Below are 22,448 nucleotides of genomic sequence, written 5' to 3'. Positions count from 1 at the left end.
AATTTGAGCAAACAGTTATCAAGCTCTGAATGCCCACCTCTCTAAAAGAGACTGTACTCCTTACCAGAATGTCTGCCACCCCTTAGTAGCAGCCACGTCTGCCTGAAAAGCGTACCATTTTTCCGGTAGCCTAAATCTTAGATTGGCGTGTTTCGACCCATTCGTTAAAAAGCTCACTGCGCGTCTTCTGCAGCAACTTCTCCCCATTCACATATGGTATCTTTCGTCGGTATGTGAGCTAAGAAAAAGCCGCTACAAGTGGAATGTGCAGTGATCCAAGTATACCCAGGTTCCCTGAGCCTTAGATCACATTTCGCAGCAAAAACCTTCCGGCAATGTGCAAGGGTGATGTTTAAATTGTCATAAAATGATATTGTGGTGTAGTCCACAGTGTACCAGAGATGCCTCTTAGAGCCGCTTTTTGGACACTTTCAAGCTTCTTAAAAAGTGTAGTCTTTTCCAGCGCCCCCTAACAGACAAATAAACCACAGAACATGATTGCCTTCACTACGGTTTCGTAGAACAAAAACACCACCTTTGGTGAGAGTCCACAACTTTCCCCACAGCTTCTCTCCGCCAATATAAGACAACCGATGTTTTCTTTACCCTGTTATTAAATGTTATAATTTTATCAACATATACAATAGAAAGAAAAACTTAACTAAATTGTTTTATTAAAAATTTTATTCTTACTAAAAATTTTTGTAATTTACAATCAAAAAATCTCTTAAATAAATTGTTTTAAATAAATACATTAACTCAAGTTAATAGAAATTATCTATTCGTCGGGCAAGAATATATCACTGCGTACTTTGTCGAATTCCGGTGAGGCGCAAGCATGGAATTTATACACCTTATCACACGCATTGGTGCCGCCAGCGTTGAGACAACCATCAACAATATTCAGTAAGCGTTGTTCACCAACAATTTCATACAACGACTCCTTCATGGCCTGTTTGTTGATCGCATCATCCTTATAGAATACCAATTTATTGTAGAGACAGTTCACGTAGCACTTCTCGCGATCATTTGGGTTCGCCACCTTTATTTTGACCAGATTGGTGGCGAGCTCATCCGAAAAGCCATATTCGCCCACGCAAGCTTCCTTGGCATGTTTCAAATTGAGGCGATAGGCAATCCAAGCGGTCAAGACTTCGAACTTTGCTTCTAATTCCGGTGTGAGCTTCTTGGGCTTGCGCAGACCCGCGTCCGCGTTAAAAATGCACAGGCTGAGCAACACTGTCGCCAGGATGCAGCAGATGATAGAAGATTTCATGTTTTGCTGATTTTGTGGGTTGTGTTTAGTAGATTACTGTAATGTATAATCGAACTGAATGATATGCTGACTGCAGTGCGTGTCTTTATATACTAATACTCTTATCAATTAGTTACGGTTACACTGTTGGGCTTAGTTACGGTGAAAGCGCATTATTAGTAATTCCTTGTAATCGCAATGTTTGTTTTTCGTTAAACGCACGATGCACTTTCGAATTAGCAGGAAATATTTATTTCAATGCATTGGAATTCCTAAAATAGAAACTATTTCAATATTCGTTGCAATATACAAGAGATATCAAGAGATGTTCCGCTTAATTTGAAATTATGATCTGATCATATAAGTACTTGTCTTAGGAATTTCTCCCTTATCTCTTTTGTAATTTAATTTAAATTCAGGTTGTCTGATTTTGCACAGAATCTTTGTAAGTGGTACCAAGGCTTTATTTATATACTATTCGGGTTTAAACTAAAGTGAAAATTTTCGTAGTCAAAAATGAAGAGATTTTACTATTTTTGAGTTTTTTCCTCTAAGTGGCAGCTCTTTTGATCATTTCATAATTTTTTAAAGCTCTAACAGGTTCTGTAGATCCATGGAATCAACGATTAACAAAAGATCAAATTGAAAACTTCCCTAATTGAAATTGATATATTTGATATAATTTAATTTGAATACGCCCACATGTAGGAAGTGCAGGGAAGTAGGCGTAAGAGAGACGCGAATGCCACGCAAGCCACCAATGAAATTTGTGAAGTTTACGAGGACTATGCTGTATCAGTTCGTGTAGCGCAAGAATGATTCACTCGCTTCCGTTCTGGCAATTTCGTTGTGAAAGATGCATCTCGCTCTGGTCGACATATCGTTGGAAAATTCGATCAAATTATGGAAAAGATTGACCAGGACTGTCAGATGAGCAGCCATGATATCGCTAAGGAACTTTATATTCATCATCAAACTGTTTTGAACCATTTAAAGAAGGCTGGCTACCAAAAGAAGCTCGATGTTTGGGTACCACATGAACACATGTCTGTGAAAAACTTAATGAACCGAATTAATATATGCGATTCTTTGCTGAAACGAAATGAAATCGAACATTTCTGAAGTGAATGGTAACAGGAGACGAATACGACAATAATGTGCGAAAAGGTTCATGGTCCAAGCGTGGTGAAGCTCAACAAATGGTCACAAAGCCAGAATTGACGCTCGAAAGTTTATGCTGAATATTTGGTGGGGTTGGAAGGGAATCATCCAATATGAGCTGCTCCATCCTGGTCAAACGATTGATTCTACATTTTATTGTCGACAACTGATGAGATTGAAGCAAGCAATCGAAAAAAACGACCAGGACTGATCAACAGAAAGGGGACCACACACATCTTTGACGACTCAGCAAAAACTGGGAGAGCTTGGCTGGGAAGTTTTGATGCATCTACCATATAGCACTGACCTTGCACCATCGGACTACCAATTTTTTCGGTCAATGCATACTGCGTGAAAATTACTTTTCGCAGTTTTTCGCCGAGAAAAAAAATTGTACATATTTAGTTCATTAAAGTTCATTATAAATATAAAAAAATAAGTTTAAGTTTAATTAGAAATTAGAAAATACTTTTCCAGCTACACAATATAAGGATTGATTCTGATTTCTGTCTTGGAAACAAGAAAACTCAGGAAATAAAGTAAACAAGGATCGAATGGTCAGCGATTATAGATACTCAAGAAAGTATTAATCATCGCCTCCGTGGCGCAATTGGCTAGCGCGTTCGGCTGTTAACCGAAAGGTTGGTGGTTCGAGCCCACCCGGGGGCGTTACAACATATTTTGCGGTAGAGTTCATAATACAAACTCATAACAGCTTCCTTGGTGTGTTACAAACTGAGTCACGATATATGTATGTACAGTCTGATTTGGTGTTTGATTCTTTAGATTACTACATAAAGCTGTGAAAGCACATATGCAGATCAATATTGTCGCCAAAATGCTGGAAATGATTGAAACTTTTATGTTAAACTTGTTTTGTTTTGCTTTTGTTAGTTTATTGAAGACTGTCAATGTAGTCTAACATTTTATATACTAGAGATGTAATCTAGAGACATGTTATCAGTATAAACTTATTTACTGCAATTATTGCGAATTTTTACAGGAAGCTTTTTATTGTAAATTAAGCAGGTTTTTGTTATATGCTGCATTCCCACGAAATGTGCAATTCATGAGAAGAGAGATTTTGTTGATAGAAAATATTTAACGGATACTACGTTCAGTTGTAGTTTATCGCCTGAGAATTAAAATTCGCAGGCTTTAGAAAGTAATGTTTGTATTTGTGCTGATTAAAATGCTTACATATCACCTTTATAAGTAGTTTGTCTAACCTTTCAGGAATTGTAAGCAAAGCAGTTAGCTTTAATTGTAAATTCCATTGAAAGCGTCTTATCAAAAAACATTGAATAGCATATGATGAGTGTGTCTTGATAGAAAATTAATAAAGAAACTTATTTTAGATTCTCATATTATTCCAGTAAGTAGTAACTCCTCCTAGTTTCTTTATTTCTTCAGATTTTCTTTCCTAAGTTGTGAAAGAATAGAGTAAAAGCAATAGCTGTCTTCGACTGGTCGTTTCTCTGCTCTCTTACATGTAAAACAACAACAAAGTTATCAAGTTGAATTTGTAAAACAGAGTATGCGGATACCTCATTGAACTGAGTTAGTCACTATCTTCAATGCTGCCAACTTTTTAAATCAGCTCAATAAGCAAAATATTGATGTAATGCTTTCTATATACTCTATCTTTTCTTCATATTTCTTTTTGAACCCTATTTTAGACCAACGGATTTCGTAGCCTCCGTGGCGCAATTGGCTAGCGCGTTCGGCTGTTAACCGAAAGGTTGGTGGTTCGAGCCCACCCGGGGGCGGTATATTTTTTACAATATCATAGTTTACATAATTGCAAAAATAATTTTTAATATTCATAAAGTCATGTCTCTGTACCGAAAGCACACTAAAAACTAGTTAATTTGAAACGAAGTGCAATAATCATTCATATTGATAAGACTCAGTATAATCGACATAATAGTTATATACATATATATGGTATATACTTCTGCTAGGTGTATGCGCTTGAGAACAAATGAGCTCGGGCTTGAACGACTGATAAGAGCTAATATTATAGGCGTAGACGACTAGCGCCTTAAGGCAACAACTAAAGTACTAATCAGCTGAATATTTACAACAAAAAACAACTGACAGTTGATTCAACTATTGTATAGACAAAAACGTTTAAGAAATATATTACCGAACATTTCTGAGAATGCCCTCAAAGGTATTTCATTATTTCAACTACAGCTATTTAATGATTAGTATATAAGGTCTGCTTAGTTACACTTTTACACACAGTTCAATTACAACGCCTATGAAAAGCAGTCGAACTATATTTAGAAGGAAAATCGATTCACTTTTCCATTAAATAAAAATGAAATTAATTTTGCTATACACGGTCAGCACTTTGATAGTAGGCAGCATTAACGCCGACACTATCTCGGAGACTCAACATATTCCGAATGATTTAGAGAAACAGATTGCTGAGCATTATAGTGACAGAGATGATGTAGATAGTATGAACGCCGAGTACTTCAAAGCACTACAAGCATCAAAACGAAATTTAAAAGCCGGAGCTAAGGAACGCATCGCTACAGCTGCCGAATACTTCAAAGCACCCGACGCAAATGAACTTCGAAGCAATGCGCTAATACTGGCACAGGAAAGATTAGCCGACGCTGCTGAATATCTAAAAGCACCAGAGTCTCCAAAGCGTGTTTCCAGAACCAAAGTGGGGAATGCACTTGCTGCCGCTGCCGAATACCTTAAGGCTCCCGAATCGCCGAGACATAACACCAGGATTGATCGAATCGCAGAAAGTTTGGCCGCCACTGCTGAATATCTGAAAGCAACAGAGTCTCCAAAGCGTGTTTCCAGAACCAAAGTGGGGAATGCACTTGCTGTCGCTGCTGAGTACTTTAGAGCTCCCGCATCACCGAGGCATAACACCAGGATTGACCGAACGGCAAAAAGTTTAACAGCAACTGCTGAGTATTTCAGCACCCCAGAATCGCAGAGGCATAATAAAAGGATTGACAGAACGATAAAAATTAAAGCTGCAGCTGCTAAACACTTTCGTAAATCTGATTATTACTCAAGGCGAAGGACACGGAAGGCCGATACACACGGAAGGCCGATGTTCAGACCAACAGAAAAGTCTCATCGTCGTCGATATATTGCACTTCTGTAGATTTAGTTAATTTATTGTTGTTTTACAGTACAAGTTTAAGAAATTAGTAAATGAGTACTTTCGTGCGCCTGAAAATTACTAAAAAGTTGATGTTGCAAACACAAAAGAATTCTCCTCTTCCTCGTTGTCGTCGTCTAGATCTATTTTAGTACATTTAATTTTATTTTTTAGTACAAATTTTATAAATGTCAACAACAACTTCTGTGAAAAAGTTTGTATACCAAGGTTACCTTTAATAACTCGAGATTAAAGAATAAAAGCAAATTTTAATTATCGAAAATCGCTTTATTGTTTTTCAAAATATTTTCCATTATGATCTATACACTTTATTATGATTTGGAGCCAATTTTCGAATCACTTTTTCCTTTCTGATAGGGGCATCTCCAAAACATGCGCTCTGAACGTATCAACCGCCTCTTCAGGTGTCGAAAACTGTTAACCTTTTAGTTTATATTTTACGTACGGAAATAAAAAGAAGTCATTTGATTCCACGTCAGGACTAAACGGAGCATGACTCATCAAAGTCTTGCAATTGCTTCTGTCGATGTTTGAGATCTCGCATTATCGTGGTGAAGAGTGATCCGTCTTCGGCAGTTGGTTTTCCTAACTTCTAAGACAACTGGCAAGCAAATGACTGCGTTCCACTCAGAATTTACTGTACTGTATTGTTCTCGTGGTGTGGTTGAGATATGTCCAGTTGTTCTGGAAAAACAGACAACCATTTGCTTGAAAGTGCTTCTTGAGCGTACAACTTTTGTTGGATTTGGCTTATCATGAAACACCCATACAGTTCAAGATCAACAGGAGTCTGTGTAACCAAAATTAAAACCACAGTATACTGACTAACCTAAAACACACTCCTTTCCTCATCTGAAAATTTCTCAATGTAGAGATTCGAAACGAATTCACATCCAATGATTTATAAATTCGGGATGAACATAAATAATGAGACAATTAACTTTTTGCTTAGAAGTCAGTTAAAAAGCTTTAACCAAAATGTATCTGTTAGCCTTAAATCCACTGTCATTCATAAAGCAACGCTATTTATAGCATCATTAAAGCTAAATATACTCTATAACTTAAGTTGATTTCAAGTAATCATTTATGCTGATAGCATTCACTATAATCGACAGGTATATATAGTATATACACATCTGCGTATAAAACTGAGAACAAAAGCGCTCGGACTTGAACAACTGATAAGAAATAATATTATATGACGACAGCCGTTGAAAACGTCGCATACGGCTAGCGCCTTGACCCACCAACTAAATTACTAATCAGCTATATATTTACAACAAAATAACAACAATCAACAGTTGGTGTAAGCATAGAAGAAAACCTTTAGAAAATTAGAAAAAAACTGAAGATCTCTCAGAACGATTATGATTAGTATATAAGCTCGGTTTAATTAAATCTGCATTCACAGTTCAATTACAACGACTATAAGGAGCAGTCTAAAGTTAGAAATAAACCCGATTAAATTTTCTACTAAATAAAAATGAAATTACTTTTGCTATACTCGATCAGCACTCTCATAGTGGTTGGCATTAACGCCGCCATATTGCCGGAGACTCAATATATTACCAATGATTTAGATAGACAGATTGCTGAACTTTATAGAACCAAAGATGTCAAGGATAGTATGAACGATGCCGCAGAGTATTTCAGAGCACCACAAGCATCAAAACAAAATATGAAAACCGAAACCAAAGAACGCCTCGCCTCAGCCGCCGAATACTTCAAAACACCCGACGCGAGTGAGTTTCGAAGCAATGCACTAATTTTGGCACAGGACAGATTTGCCGCCGCTGCTGACTATCTGAAAGCACCAGAGTTTCCAGAGCGTCATTCCGGCACTAAAGTGGAGAATGCACTTGCTAATGCTGCCGAATACTTTAAGGCTCCAGAATCGCCGAGGCATAACACCAGGATTGATCGAACCGCGGAAAGATTGGCCGCCGCTGCTGGATATCTGAAAGCACCTGAGTTTCCAAAGCGTTTTTCCGGAACCAAAGTGGAGAATGCACGTGCTGCCGCTGCCGAGTACTTTAGTGCTCCCGAAACACCGAGGCATAACACCAGGATTGACCGAACAGCAGAAACTTTAGCTGCAGCTGCTGAGTACTTTAGAGCTCCCGAATCGCCGAGGCATAACACCAGGATTGATAGAACGATAGGAAGTAAAGCCGCAGATGCTAAATACTTTCGTGCATCTGATTATCACTCAAAGCGAAGGAAATACCTTTTTGCACTCGGAATACCGACGTTCAGACCAACAGAGAAGGCTCATCGAGGTCGAATTGTTCGCTTTGGTTAATTTAGGAGGTTTAGTTAATTTATTGTCGTTTTATGGTAGAAATTTAAAAAAATTGTATGCATAGTGTAATAATAACTCATAGTAGAATATATTTTTGAGGGCTCAAAAACTTTCTCGTTTTTATTGTTTTGTTTTGACTGATTTCAAAGAGATTTAGGTTGATTACTTAAACTCATCGGCAACGGCTGATGAAATTATGACTCCTCAAAAAAGGGCAAGTAGAATGAACATGACTTTCTTAATCAAAAATTTCTACAAAGACTACTAAGCATATATTTTCAGCTTTCTCTATTCTTCAAGGAGTTCATGAAGTTCTTGCCAACTCTTTCCATTACTTTATCTCCATCCACAATAATTGCTTTGTTGGGGCCAACCAGCGTAAGACGTGAACATCAACGTCACCACAACATGACGATGATAATTCTATGGTTCCACACAGCCGCAGAATTCATGCTTCAGCGAATTTCCATACGAACAAATACACGTGCACATGTGAAAGACTCAGTTGGTAGGTGGTAATGTAAGTTAAGTTGTTTGTACTTCCGTTAAAATGTCGCTTGCCACATGCCACCATCAAGGGTAAGTAATCAGTTCAACAATATGCCATCTACTTATGCATATTGTACGCTCCGCCACTTGACACTGTACGTATTAAGTTGGAAACTGATATGAGCGGTGGATATTTGCTTTGAAAAGGCCAAAAAAACGACTTTTAGCTCAATTCAATTCAATTTAGTCGGTGACACCTGATGGAAAGTGCTGCGCACTCTGCGTTTGCGGAAGGTACTTCTAAGCGTTCTTGAGGTGATTACCATATGTGCCGCCAAGATTTCGTCATGCTTCCATAACTATTCACAAATAATAACATACCTTCATACGCAATATGAAGGAAAATAAATGAAGCTAGAAAATTCTGAAGGGCTGAAGCAACAGCTGTCAGAAGTAAATTGCATATTTTTGTGCGAGCGAAATTCCTGGTTTAATTTATGCTTCGCTGTAAAGACTTTATGAAATAAAAAATACAGAAAATCATGTATTGAGCGACTGCTGAGAGATTGGTTTTCGAAAAATAAACCTCAATTTGAAGTCGGGTCTCCAGAAATTCCTCTTAGCTGTATCATCCGCGCGAGTGTCGACTAGACAGTGCGTGTCGCTATTTACAATGTCATGATCTCAAGCTGGCTCCCGTCAGAGTCATTACATTTCAGACAGGCGGCTTCCAGCGAAGGTTGACGTATTTCCCCAATCATCCCCTTATGTTGGACTGCTTTAAATGCATTCTCAGAAGTAGGTGAATGGGTAACACAACGCCCATTGCTAATGAGGAACCTGGCGGTAGGTATAAAATGCTAGGGGTAGATACCTTGAATCTGAAACTCGTAATGGAGGACGACAAGAAAGAGAGACGAGGCTACTACCCCGGGCGGGCACAGCGATCGTAAGAGCTGTGTCGTCTGCAGCCACACATCCACTGCAACGGGAGCAGGTTGCGGTGGTTGTAAAGCTACTGCCAAATCAGCTTTACAACGCACGGGTGACACAGTCCATGAAGGCTCGGACCAATAAAGTGCTTTGAAGAGCTTCTTCGCTCTCCTTTGTAGGCGACCGAGGATTCAAACTCTGGCAACAAGAGAGGGCCGTGGGAGGAAGCTAAGCAAAGAGGAGTTGAAGGCAAAAGCAAGATACAGGGCAGTGGTCGGAATATGCAACCGCCTCGAAGGCAAGTCCAGCCTGAAGGAAGAACAGGTGAAACAGTTGGCTTGGACTAGAGAGGAGATGAAGACCTGCCGGGCACACTTCGCCACTCGTAACTGGTGTTATGCCTCGGACCCAGCGTATGCTAATCGCAATCAGGATCACGTCGCTGGAAAGAGACAGCGTGGAGAGGGACCCAAAAGCACCCTCTAAAAGAGGAAGTGCAAAGACGTAGGCGGGAAGCTAGAAGCCAGGCACGCAGACGTCAAAGCGACAACTTCCAAGGCAGCGGCGACGGTCAATGAGATTGCGAAACGGGTTTTGACTGTCGCGCTCATAGACCACAGTTACCTGCTGGGACAAATGTCACAGGAGCGGTGAAAAATAGTAGAAACTAAGCTATTAGAAGCCCTCTTCTCGAGAATGTACCACGAACCGAGCGCATCCCAGCCGTCATTTGATGAAGCAGGATGGCTTAGCGGTGTCAAAGTTTTAAAATCCAACAAAGACCGCCGCTACCATGGGTAAGGGAAGCGATCAGAACGCTTTCAAACATTTGGGATGGAGCGAAGCTGGAAGCACAATTCTATCCGTTTCCGAAGCCGATGAAACCATACCTCGCGTGGTGGACTCGAAATATTCTTTGCAGCTGCTACAAAGGCAGAATCCGGACATGCCAACTATTGACTATAATCTTCAAGCTACTGAAGATTAAAATGGCAAACAATGAGGTTATTTCTTTTTTCACCAATGTTAAGTACAAAACTTTTTAAGATACAGACAAAGATATACAACAATTCTAAACAAATCTGCTTTCCGCGCAATCAAAGACATTGTGCGAGCTGTACTCTAGCCGCTATCTTCTTGAACTTCTTTCACAATTTTTTCAAACGCAAAGATTTCCAACCAAAATATTCACATAACAGCAAAAGTCAAAACTGAAACTTCACCATTACAGTAACAATATCATACTAATGGCATGAAAATGCAAATTGGTCACGCCCACTTCAATAAAATTACAACGGAGACACATTGTAGTCTTCTTCGTGTTGTCACAATTTCGCTCCCAGCGGCTGCCACTGCTGCTGCTGTTTATGCAAAACGCATTAGTTTATTTGTTTTGTTGTTATTACTTATATACTCGTATTTCGCTTTTTCAAACACTCTCTGCCAGCACACAGCCACACCCACGCACAAGTGAGCGCGCTTAGTCTCCGGAGCACAATCAACAAATTTGTCGGCGAGAAAGTTTCGTCTTCAGTTGCAAATATTCCCGCGTGAAAGTGCGATATGGAAATCAAATTGTGTGGGGCACCTAGGCAAGCTATCAAAAAAGCTACAACAACCGCCGCCGTGGGGTGGTCGGGGTGTGTTTATTTTCCCAAAACTGTGTTGTTTTCCCTTGTCAGCGTGCGCTTATCACTTGCACACGCTCGTCATAATCCTCGTGCGGGCATTCATTTGGTACTTGGCAAGTTTTTTTATCTGCAGACACTTTCTACGCACTTTCTCCTACTTGCCAATCTGTGAACTCGAATTCTTAGCACAGTCTCTGCAATTTCTTTGCCGCTGTTTGTTACATTGGCTCGGTGTAGCTTTCGCCGTCGATAAACGTTCCCGTAGGTGCAATATTGCTCATTTCCTCTTCATTTCCATATCGAATTGCCAGCTACTAATTTCTTCCTTGCGCTGGTGGCTTTGGCTTTTGGGAAGAATTCGTAAGGATTTCTGTTCGGTGAAAAGTGCGGATTGTAGAAATATGGTTAGCCGTGAAATAGAAGAATAGAATTGTAGCAGTTGAAAATTTAAATTGGTCTTCTGTGTAGAGCGAAAGAGAGAGAGAGAGAGAAAGTTCTATTCAATTTTTTGGAAGCAAGAAAAATTCCATAAAATGTGAAAATTAAAAATAAACAGAAAAATCTCTATGGAGTTAGTATAGTAGTAGTGAATAACCTTAATAAAAAAGTGTAGATATTGTATTACTTATAAGATACTATAAATTTCCCTCCATCAATCGGAAGGCACCTCGAATTTTATACAGAGGAAATGGAAAAGAATGGATACGAATATTTCTGTCCAGTATACATAATATAAATGGGAGCGACTTCAAAAACTTGGAAATACAGATTCTTGTCTCTGAAATGAGAGAGGGAAGTTGTCTTCTATTCGCCAAGCGTTACTCTCCAGCCAAAAAAAACTATACTCAAGCAAGCGGGCAATAATTGTGATGCAATAAACTTTTGTTGTCGCTTTCACATCTTTAGACAAGAGAGCAAAAAATTACTAATCAAAAACAGCTATAGAAAGTCTTCGACTTTAAGAAATGTTTTGAATCGTTCAACTTTACGTTTTCTAAAGAATATGTTTTGTGGGCTTCGCTCAACTTATGGTCAACATAATCGGCCTACTGAGTATACTATTGCACCACCATCACCCATCTTAAGACCCAGCATTCAGTATTGGATAATATTCGAACGGATAGAGCACCTCCTGCACGCAGTGAAGAAAATACATATAGCAGCCGTAGCTGAGAGTGTACACGAAGACCGTGGAGAGTCGATTCGGCGCCGTTCGCAGCAACTCGGACTAACGTATGGCACGACTTCGCGCATTTTACGCCGAGATCTTAAATAGAAAGCGTAAAAAATACAGCTTGTGCAAGAACCGAAGCCGCTCGACCTTCCCAAGCAACATCGCTTCGCTCTATAGGCGCTTGAAAAGTTCCAAGAAGATTCGACGTTTTCCAACCAAATTTTGTTCAGCGATTAGGCTGATGGGTATGTAAACAAGTAAACTTATCGGATTTGTGATGAAGAACAACCTGAAGAGATTCAAGTTCATTTTATCCAGAAAAAACAACGGTTTGGTGTGCTTTGTGGATCGGTGGAACATCGGTCCATATTTGTTCAAAAATGATGCCGGTGAGAACGTAAATGTCAATGGCGACCGTTATCGCAACATTATAACCGAATACTGTAATTGAAGCTCGCGATCTCGGCGACATTTGGTTTCAACAAACGGCTACACTTTCTACCAACGCATTAATCAAGGCATTTATTGAGAGAACACTTCGATGAGCAGATAATTTCACGTTTTGGGACGCTCGATTCGCCACCAAGATCGTGTAATACATTCCACATTAAATTTGAAGTTTCTGTGTTTTTTTCTTTAAAAAAAAGTAGTGAGTCTCGAACTCGCCCACTCTTTAAACTTCTTGGCAAGAGAGCAGAAAATCTATAAAAAGTGTTTGGTTTTAAAAAATGTTTTCACAGTTGGAGAACTCCAACATATAGATAACACTGGCTAGAGTTCTCATTTCCCTTTTTCTCAGTGTAGTTCTTATTTTTAAGTTTTATTTTACAGATATACTCTGATTTCTGAATTTTAACCAACTTGAGATGAACTTCGTATACGTTGTTCGTTCCATCAAATCATGTTGTGCTCACGTTTAACATGATTCTTGAATTTTTAATTTACATAACTTATGAACCAAATATTGCTGTACATATATTTTCCACTTCATTATTCACACGGAGCTTTTTTTCTTCAAACCAATCTATCTCAATGACATTTTCATAAAAATCATAGCTTTTACACAATTCAAAGATATTATTTACCAAGAAAATTGCAGCGAAACCCAAGCTTACTTCAAAAAGAAATACATACATAGCGCTATTTTTGTTTTTTCACACATTTACGTGCCTAAAAAATTGATGAGCGCCTATTATTGCCAATCTAGGACCTAAAAACAGGCGAACGCTTAATAATAATTACAACAAATGAGCGGCAAAATAAACAAGTTCAACTCCATTACGAATAAGTGTGTGTATGAAGTGCTAAATATTTCATGAACCGCTGACGCTTGCCTAAAAAGAGAATTCACAAAATAGGCGTGTCAACTTGTTTGTTTTTCGAGCGAGTAAAAAACGTTTAAAGAAGGCGTTGATTAGCGAAAATACAAAAAATAACCAAATAAATTTGTGAAAAGAGACTTTAATAAGCCACAACATATATTACAACAAAAATTTTAGCAGCAAGAGGTTACAAATTATTAGCATCAACAACGACGCTGGCGCAAAAAGCTCGTGATTAAAGGATGTACAAATAAAAAAGGCATGAGCGCACAAGAAAAACAGGAAAAGCTGCAGAAAAAATATGAACAAAAAACGTTAAACAACGGCTTGGCTTTATTGCCAAGAAAATGGCAATTAATTATCCGGCACAACACATGTGCTTGCTTGCATACCCAGTCTGTCGCACTTAGCCGCGGGCGGTAAGCACACATACGAGGACGTAACGAAGCGGGAGGATTACAGGCACAGACTGTCAGGCAGTTGAGATGTATGTATGAGCTGAGGTCGACGTTTGATGCCGTCACCTCGTTTGCGGCGCTTTTTGATATGGTGTTGTGCGCAATGCGAGTGAAAAGTGATTAAAAGTAAACGATGGTGAAGTGTTGTTGCACGCATGCAGGCGCATAGAGATAATTTCCACTTTTTTACAGACATACGGACACATATTTTTTGCTTACTGGCTATCATGTGAAGTTTTTTAATGAGCGGAATGGAATACAGTGAGTTGGAAAAAAGCAGTTATGAGTTGAAAAATTATTTTGCTAATAATTTAAAATGTTTTAAAATTTAAAAAGTGGAAAAAAAATAAATACATCGGGTAGTCGAAAAAGTCCTTTCGTATTTCCAATCCAATTTTAACTTATTTTTTTATATTTAAAATGAACTTTAATGTACCTACCAAATATGTACCATTTTGGTCGACCACTTTTTTGCAATTTTTTCCCTAGACTTTTATGGTCTCTTGGCAAAAAACTGTGACAAGTAATTTTATAGGCTTCCACTGAAGCCAACTTTACTCCATTAAGCGAATTCTGCATTGAGCGAAACAATTGGTAGTCCAATGGTGCAAGGTCAGGGCTATATGGTGGATGCTTCAAAACTTCCCAGCCAAGTTCTCCCAGTTTTTGGCGAGTCATTAAAGAGTTGTATAGTCTAATGGTGTCCTGATGGATGACGAAGCTCTTTCTGGTGATCAGTTCTGGCTGTTTCTTTTTGATTGTTTGCTTCAATCTCATCAGTTGTTGACAGTAAAATGTAGAGTCAATCACACGACCAGGCTGATAGTGGATAACTCCTTTCCAATCCCACCAAACACGAAAGTTAAAGCGTCGTCTCCGTAAACTTCACAAATTTCGTTAGTGGCTTGTTTGGCATTCTTCCCTTTTTATACAAAAATGTCAAAATAACTTCCCCGAATTTAATGTTTTTTTGTTTAAATTTTTTGGTTAAATGAAGCTTAAAATCTTACCTTTCCAACTCTATATGGTATGACACAATGTGATTGGTAGCACTGGAGATATGTGACTGCAACGACATCTATCAAAATACGAAAATACTTTTTCGACTACCCAATATTTCTACAGCACGTCGAAGTTTCTTTCATAATTATGAGTTGCAATATAAACAATGAATTTCACAGCCAATTCCCAACTACAATTTCCTTGCATAAATAATTCATATACATGACATACAGCCTGCTACCGCCTCTTACTTCCCTATAAAAAATAATGGAACGCAGAAAAAACTACAACAATGTAAAGTCATTGCCTTTGCCGCGCTTTGGTTGCATTAAATATTAACGCCACATACCCACGTAAGCAGGCAACAACAACAACAAACGGCACACACATAAAGCCGTCAATTTGTGCGCTCATTACATATTCGCGCATTGCAAGCAAATTAGGTGGAAAATGCGAGTACGTATACGCCGTGGAACACCGCGCTGCGCTGCTGTGAGGCGCTGCGAAAAGTTTGCCACTAAAGCGTGTGCGTGTTTGTGCAAAGTCGCACAAACAGTTTTTTCAGTTTCTCTTGTTTTTGCCGCGTGCTCTTCACATTATTTGCCTTAAACTCACCTTCAACCTTTTTTACAAACGATTTGTCTGTGCCATCCGCAGTGGCATCAACACAAAATTTAATACCGAAATAATTAAGTAATTTATTAAAATTAATATGCGCACGACAGGCATAGCAAATTGCACGGTGGCGGCATGCGAGCAAATATGAGCGCACTGATACGAGTCTGGCTGGTTTGTATGTATGTGTTGTCGTAAGTGGGAGAGATTAACTTTAGCGCCCCTACACTTCGGGAGCTTGTGTGAGGTGCGCAGTTGTAATCGCTTGTATTTGTATGCGTAAGCGCTTGTCACTTGTCAGTGAGGCCTAAGAGATTTAAGTTCGTAAATGTTTACTGTCTGTAAGTAAACATAAGAGTTTCGTAAGAGTATATACAAATTGTATATCACTACCGTGTAAACAAGTTGATATTTACATCGCTGCTGTATATCATTAGTAAATAAATTTAAGTTTATTTAAAAAAAAAAACTTTTGCTCATCATTAAAGATTTGCTGGTTGGTGTCCTCGTAAGAGTAAAGGCTGACATCACTGCCGTCCAAGAAGTGCGATGGACGGTACAAGGACTGAAGTGAGTAGGTCTTTGTGGTATTTCCTACAGCGGTCATATAAAGGTGCGCAAATACGGTTTAGGATTCGTGGTGTGAAAGAGACTCCGTCGCCGAGTCCTGGCATTCACCCCGATGGATGAATGTCTAGCCACTAAACACATCAAAGCGGGGTTTTTCAACATATCGCGGATTTGCGCCCACTTCCCGACGGAAGAGTAGGGCTATGTGACCAAAGAAGTCTTCTATGAACGCTTGGGGCGCACTTATGAGAGCTCAAGATCGTGCCGAACAGCAATTACCCGTCTGAAAAACAACAAGATAAAAAGCATGAATACACTTCTTTGTAGAATATGCTCTGGAAAAATCATGCGACGATTGGAATATAAGTGAGCTTAATCCACAAAGAGGGAGACCCCACAATCTGCGCCAACTACCATGGAATAAGCCTTCTTAACATCGCATATCAGATTCTATTGAGCGTACTGTGTGAAAGATTAAAGCACTGGTCCTCTCCAAGCCGTTCGACTCCCTATCGACTTCTTCAATCTACTCCTGGAGAAAATAATTCGAGCTGCAGAGCTAAATAGAGAAGGTACAATCTTTTATATGTATCTGCTGGAATACGCTGATGATATTGAAAATAAGGATTCTTTCCTTCAAATGGATCTGTAAGTAAACGAGACGAAATATCGCCTGTCATAACACAACCAGTCGTCGCACTCGCGTCTTGGCAGAAATAATTCGCCCAATATCATTCCGTGGGGACCCCAGATGCTTACAGCGTAGTCCTGCCAATGCAGGACAAGTGCACAAGAGATGCTTCATTGTTTCCCTGCTGCCTTGCTCTAGACATTTCCTACAGTCATCTCGATTTGTCACACTCTGATCATTGGAAGTTTAGGTAACTTATTGATATTGATTCAGTTTAAGGGCTAAGAAAGGGAGAAAATCAGACGCCACTTAACGTATTCTATGGCTACCAAAGTAAAAGAATAATGTCTGCAGTTTTTTTCTAGAAACTCCTGTAAATGAAGTCTTATTTCCAACGTCACATTTCATTTTTTCATAATGCTTACACCTTAATTTTTTGTTTTGATATGTAAAAAAAAATCTTTCCACCAATTGTAATACAATTATTGAACGTATAAAAGCGATTTTAATTAAAAATTCAAAATTAATCATGTGAACGAAAGCTGCACAAAGCACTTGCACCGAATTTTCAACATTTTTAAACGTATTTCAACACATTCTCAGCCATACACACACACACATGCAAGTTGAAAAGCAAACGTAAAACTTGCCATTAATTAATATTTAATGCAAATTAAAATGCAAAAGGCGATAAGCGTAACAAGCGAGCTTTTTTGGCACTTAACACACGTGCATTTGAATTTAATCCTTGTTAAGTTTACATTAAATTTTACAACAGCTCAAGCAGCAATTGCGCACTTTATTAAATTGGCAAAATTGGGCATGAGAATATTTAAGATAAATACCACAAATAATTTAGGTGAGAGGAAAACGTGCGAATCTCGCAAGCACGCACTTCAAAGTATTTAATATAATTATATGTGTTTTGTTCATATATACTTGCTTACCGTTATGCGTAGTTAAATACCACTTCATGTACTTACTTTGTAAGCCAAAGCACTTACTTTGCACAAACACACACACTTACACCTTGCATATGATTAAACTTACTCCTTATTAACACTTTTGGAAATTTTGCAAGTAATTGCGCGGAATTGATTAATTTTAAATGAGTTGTGCGCACATTTAAGTATGAAATATTTTTGACATTTATGCATTTACGTTTTATGGGATGCTTAATGCTTTTAAAATTTAAGATCTCAAACACAAAGCTCTTCATTTCTTAGGAAATACTTCTCATAAGTTCATTTAAATTGCCGTACATTTTAAAATGTTATTATTTGACGATGTTTAAACAGGATCCCGAACATATTTTGTATGAAACTTTTCGCCAAGCTTTCGTTATATTTGTAATGATTGAAAATTTCAGAATGAAATCCCTGAAATTATAAAGGATTATATTCCAACACTAAACACCCTTTACAATTTTGAAGCACTTAACTCTGAATACGGAGAAATATTTTATTAATAATTCCGGGACTGGAAAATAGTAAATTCGGAAAATCCGAAAATTTTCGGGATTTAACTTAAACTGTCAGCTGTCGAGCTTCTTTTTTTGTTAAAGTTGTCAGCTTCTTAATACATAAATTGCGGCAAATTTGAAGCTTGCGTTAGTTTTAGGGCACCCTGTATTTAATTTCAATGTCGCTTAAATTTTGGGACACTCTTTATAATTTTGAAAGACTTCATTCTGAATATTGAGCAATATGTTTTTAAGTTATTTCACGACTATATACAAAATTTGATCCCGATAATTTTCGGGACTGGAAAATGGTAAATTCGGGATACCGAAAATTTTCGGGACTTAACTTAAACTGTTTTTTTAAGTTTATCAACACTTTAATACATAAATAGAGACAAATTTAAAGTTTGCGATAGTTTGGAACACCCTGTAACTAATTCCAATCTTGCATTAATATTCAGACACCCTTTATAATTTTCAAGGACTTAATTTTGAATATTGAAAAATATTTTTTGAGTTATCTTACAAATATATAAAAAATTCGATGCTGATATTTTCGGGACTGGAGATTAGTACATTCAGGATCCCGAAAATGTTCGGGATTTAACTCTAGATATCCGCAATTACAAAGCAGAAACTCAGCTGTCGACAAGTGCTCGGAATGTCAGATCATTAGTACGTTGTAGTGATGGGACGAATATGGCTACTGAGAGGCTAACTTGTTCATCATATATCAGAATTGTGGCAGATATTACAGTTATTTAGAACTATGGTAAATACAATTTTAATAATATGAAAATATGCGAATCAAAAATCATATATAAAAGAAATACTTTTGAATTAACACTTTTAACCAGTCAACTCGTTCTTTGATTTGTGATTAACAGCCTGCAGTGAAGAAACAAGCTTGCTAAGATACCGCAAGCCACAACTGCGTAAATGAATTTCAGAGTATTCTGCTTAAATAACTATAAATAGATATATTTAGGAAAATATTCTATTACAAAAGCATTTGTTATTAAAACTTTCTTGCACTCTGACGCACTAATTCTTTAGAAGAAAAGTTAACTTTTGGGATACGAATGACTTCCCACATTTTTATCACACAAAAAGTCGCACTATCATGCAAATCGGGTTACATAGCAATTCGCACATATGATAAAAGCATAATATGTGTAAAACATTGGCACGTACTTATGAAAAAATGAAGACTTTATGAATTTCCCCTGATAAGAGGGTGTAAAAACTTTAACCATTTACAATAAACACCGCCATTATAGAGCAAAAAGACATAAATTATATGTACATATGTGTAAAAATAAGTAGCTGAATATTTGCTTAGTATGTTTCCAGATGTATGAAATAAAGAAACATCTCCTACAGCTTTTATATTTAGAGACATCGTGGAGTGACACTACGTATACGCAACAATTAAATCTCATGGCATACATTTTGCAAACAACATTATCAAAGCTTAATGTTGTTAATTAATGTAAATCAATTAAACTTTTAGCATTAATTTCACATGTAGAATATCAAGTAACTGCTTGAAATAAGCGACTCATTTAAAATTCCTTAAATTATTCAACTTCAAGCATGCCATTAGTTCACTTCCTGCACGCAGTGATTTTCCCAGGCCATAGCTGGGTAAATCGGATTTTCAATTTGCAAATATTAAAATTAAATGTCAACAACAACGAAAAGTTATCAGCTTATGCATACACATACGCATTATTTCGCACAATCCGCCAGTCACGCACGATTGCGCCTACAATTCTGTGAAAATTCCACGCATTCACCGAGCCATTCATTTGACGCGCTTTTCAATCAAGTGAAAAGGATTTACCAGCACGCACACTCACACACATAGCTCTCTACTACAGTAATGTGCGCATTTTTCAAGCCAAACGCAAAAACCTTTGAGCCGCCACCTCAGCCACGCACACTGCCAACCAATACCCCACAGCCACCACATTTGCATTCACCTGTGCGGTGCGAATTCTTTCACAAGTATTTGGCATAAAGGCAGCCCAACCCAACCCATTATGTTTTGCGGAACAATTTGTGCCTTTTCATATTTCTAACTCAAAAGCGGCCACAAAAATTTCGTCGGCAAATATGCATTCGGGTTGCTTAACAAAGATTTCATCGATATTAGAATTTGCTTTTTTCCGCCTCATTTCAGCGCCGCAACGCACGCAGAGTGACAAACGAAATGAAAATAAACACACAGCCGCAAACGTGTAAAATAACAAACAAAATATTGTAGTGAAGCGCTCTCACCACCGTTTTTAAGGGCTTTAGCGCGTAGCTTACTATAGACTTTGCGCCAGTGACAAGCAATCACGCGCACTCAATTGCTCGCATGTCACCTTTTCATAACTCAAAGTTGACGCGGCGCTGAGATGAGTGGTGGCTGAGTGACAAAAACTGATAATAGCAATCGTTGGTAACCCTTTCGGTGGAGTAAATTGAAGCGAGTTCGTAGTAAATTGGAAATTTTAGTGGAAGAAAATAGTTAAAATACTTTAGTTATGATCTGATATGGTATATCTGGGTACTTAGACAACTTACAGAACTCAAATAAACCGCTTGATAACCTCACTAATAGGTGTTCCACAAGTTCAATTGTAAATAACTTGCTTCGTAGGCGTCGCTCTCATCAAAAGACTTATTGAAATTGTTTCATATTTATCAAAGATAAAAATTTCCGGCTAAAATACCAGTCTATAATTTGGACCAACTTCTGACATAATAATTCGAAATTATTTTTCAAACCCCTATTCCTGTTCCAGTCAAATTGCTAACCTACAGCGCTTTAACTAATACAAAAAGCAAAACAACAACACTAAACCACCAAAGCACCGTGATAACCAAAATGGCAACAACAAATTACCAGTCAAGTTGTCAGCCCGCTAAGCGCTTTTTCAGTTGTCAATGCTGTTTGACAAGAGCGTAGAAATAACAGCAACAACAGCAGCGGCAGAAGAAGAAGAATTTGACAACTTCATTTGCTCAACCGCACAACTGACAATGTACGCCTCGCAACCCCTTCCTTCCTCACATTGCCTGCGCAGAGTGCGCGTTCACTTCATTCGTTTCAAAGTGTTGTCAGCAGCTTCGATGCGTTAAGCTTGTGTGTGGCACGTGACGGACGCGCAGATTTACTCAAAAAGCGCTGCTAGTATTTGTATGGGGTTTCGGCATGAAGCACACACTCTTCACCGGTTTGCAAGCATTTTTATCAATTTTTTCATTTATTTATACTTCTCAATATACTGTCATGTATATATATATGTATATATATATATTCAGCATTATTTTATTGCCAGCGCACTTGGCTAACGCCTGACATGTGAGTAGTGACGTCAGCATGGAGCATGCAATCATTTTCTGGTAATTGCACTCTTCAATGCTTGTGCTCGTATTTCCGCCAAATTGGCGTTGGTAACTTATGAATTTTGCCGCTTGCCACTTATTTCAATTCGTTTGTCAATTATTAAGGTGAAAAGTGTGTTGAAGATTTGAAACATCTAATTTGCTGCCAACGTTATGTCAGAAATGTGTTATCAAGGCAATTGCAGTCCGTTTAGCTTGCGAAGTCTTACTATAAGTGGTAGCACTCCAAAAGAGCTGCGTGTGCGAAATGTTTGAAATGAGAATAATGCAGCATTTGAAATTGAAAATATTGACTCTACTATTTTTTTTCAACGAAAAAAACTTGTACTATTCCTGGACTTTAAGAAAATGATTTTTACGATTCGATGGCTTCGATTGAAATCTCAGAAGGTTAAGATTAACTTCAAATCAAGGAAGGAAACAAAGTGTTCAACAGCAATTCCATAATATTTATAATTATGTAGTACACGAGCGTTACAGAATATGCGGAGTGTATCCCTAACATGCGGTGGCCTTAAGGGTGCTTGTCTTCACTAATATAGGATGGTCGAAAAAGTATTTTCGTATTTCTAAACAATTTTCAACTATTTTTTTTTATAATCAACTTTAATGAACCAAATTGTACCATTTTGATCAACCACTTTTTGCCTTTTTTCCGCTAGAGACATTATCCCATCACATTAAGATAAAGTGCAAATCGAAGAAGGAAACAAAGTGTTAAACAGCAAGCCCAGAGTCTCAAAATTATATAGTATCTGACCGTTACAGAATATGCTGAGTATATCCCTAACAGCCAGTGTACGAGTATTCATTGCCCTAAGGGTGCTTGTCTTCACTACTGATTTCTATGCTTCAAACCCACTTTAACATATCTCGCTGCTGTG

General features: G+C 38.1%; 1 protein-coding gene and 2 non-coding genes across 3 annotated transcripts; 2 read left to right on the top strand and 1 right to left on the bottom strand.

Moving 5' to 3' along the window:
• Positions 1-666: 666 nt before the first annotated feature.
• Positions 667-1,339, bottom strand: LOC126754901 (general odorant-binding protein 56a-like). Its single transcript, XM_050467106.1, has one exon. The coding sequence runs from the start codon at positions 1,274-1,276 to the stop codon at positions 779-781; it is 498 nt and encodes a 165-aa protein (XP_050323063.1). The 5' UTR covers positions 1,277-1,339; the 3' UTR covers positions 667-778.
• A 1,672-nt stretch (positions 1,340-3,011) lies between these two features.
• On the top strand, positions 3,012-3,085 carry Trnan-guu (transfer RNA asparagine (anticodon GUU)). Its single transcript has one exon. It is a non-coding gene; the product is annotated as a tRNA-Asn (tRNA).
• Positions 3,086-4,111: 1,026 nt separating this feature from the next.
• On the top strand, positions 4,112-4,185 carry Trnan-guu (transfer RNA asparagine (anticodon GUU)). The gene has a single exon. It is a non-coding gene; the product is annotated as a tRNA-Asn (tRNA).
• The last annotated feature ends 18,263 nt before the right edge of the window (positions 4,186-22,448 follow it).

This window comes from Bactrocera neohumeralis, chromosome 4, assembly GCF_024586455.1.
Source record: "Bactrocera neohumeralis isolate Rockhampton chromosome 4, APGP_CSIRO_Bneo_wtdbg2-racon-allhic-juicebox.fasta_v2, whole genome shotgun sequence".
NCBI classification, from domain to species: Eukaryota; Metazoa; Arthropoda; class Insecta; order Diptera; family Tephritidae; genus Bactrocera; species Bactrocera neohumeralis.
The sequence above is the reverse complement of the archived record's forward strand: the minus strand, read 5'-3'. Positions and strand labels throughout refer to the sequence as shown.

Coding starts and splice junctions, on each gene's coding strand:
- LOC126754901 (XM_050467106.1), bottom strand. CDS start 1,276: ATGAAATCTTCTATCATCTGCTGCATCCTGGCGACAGTGTTGCTCAGC.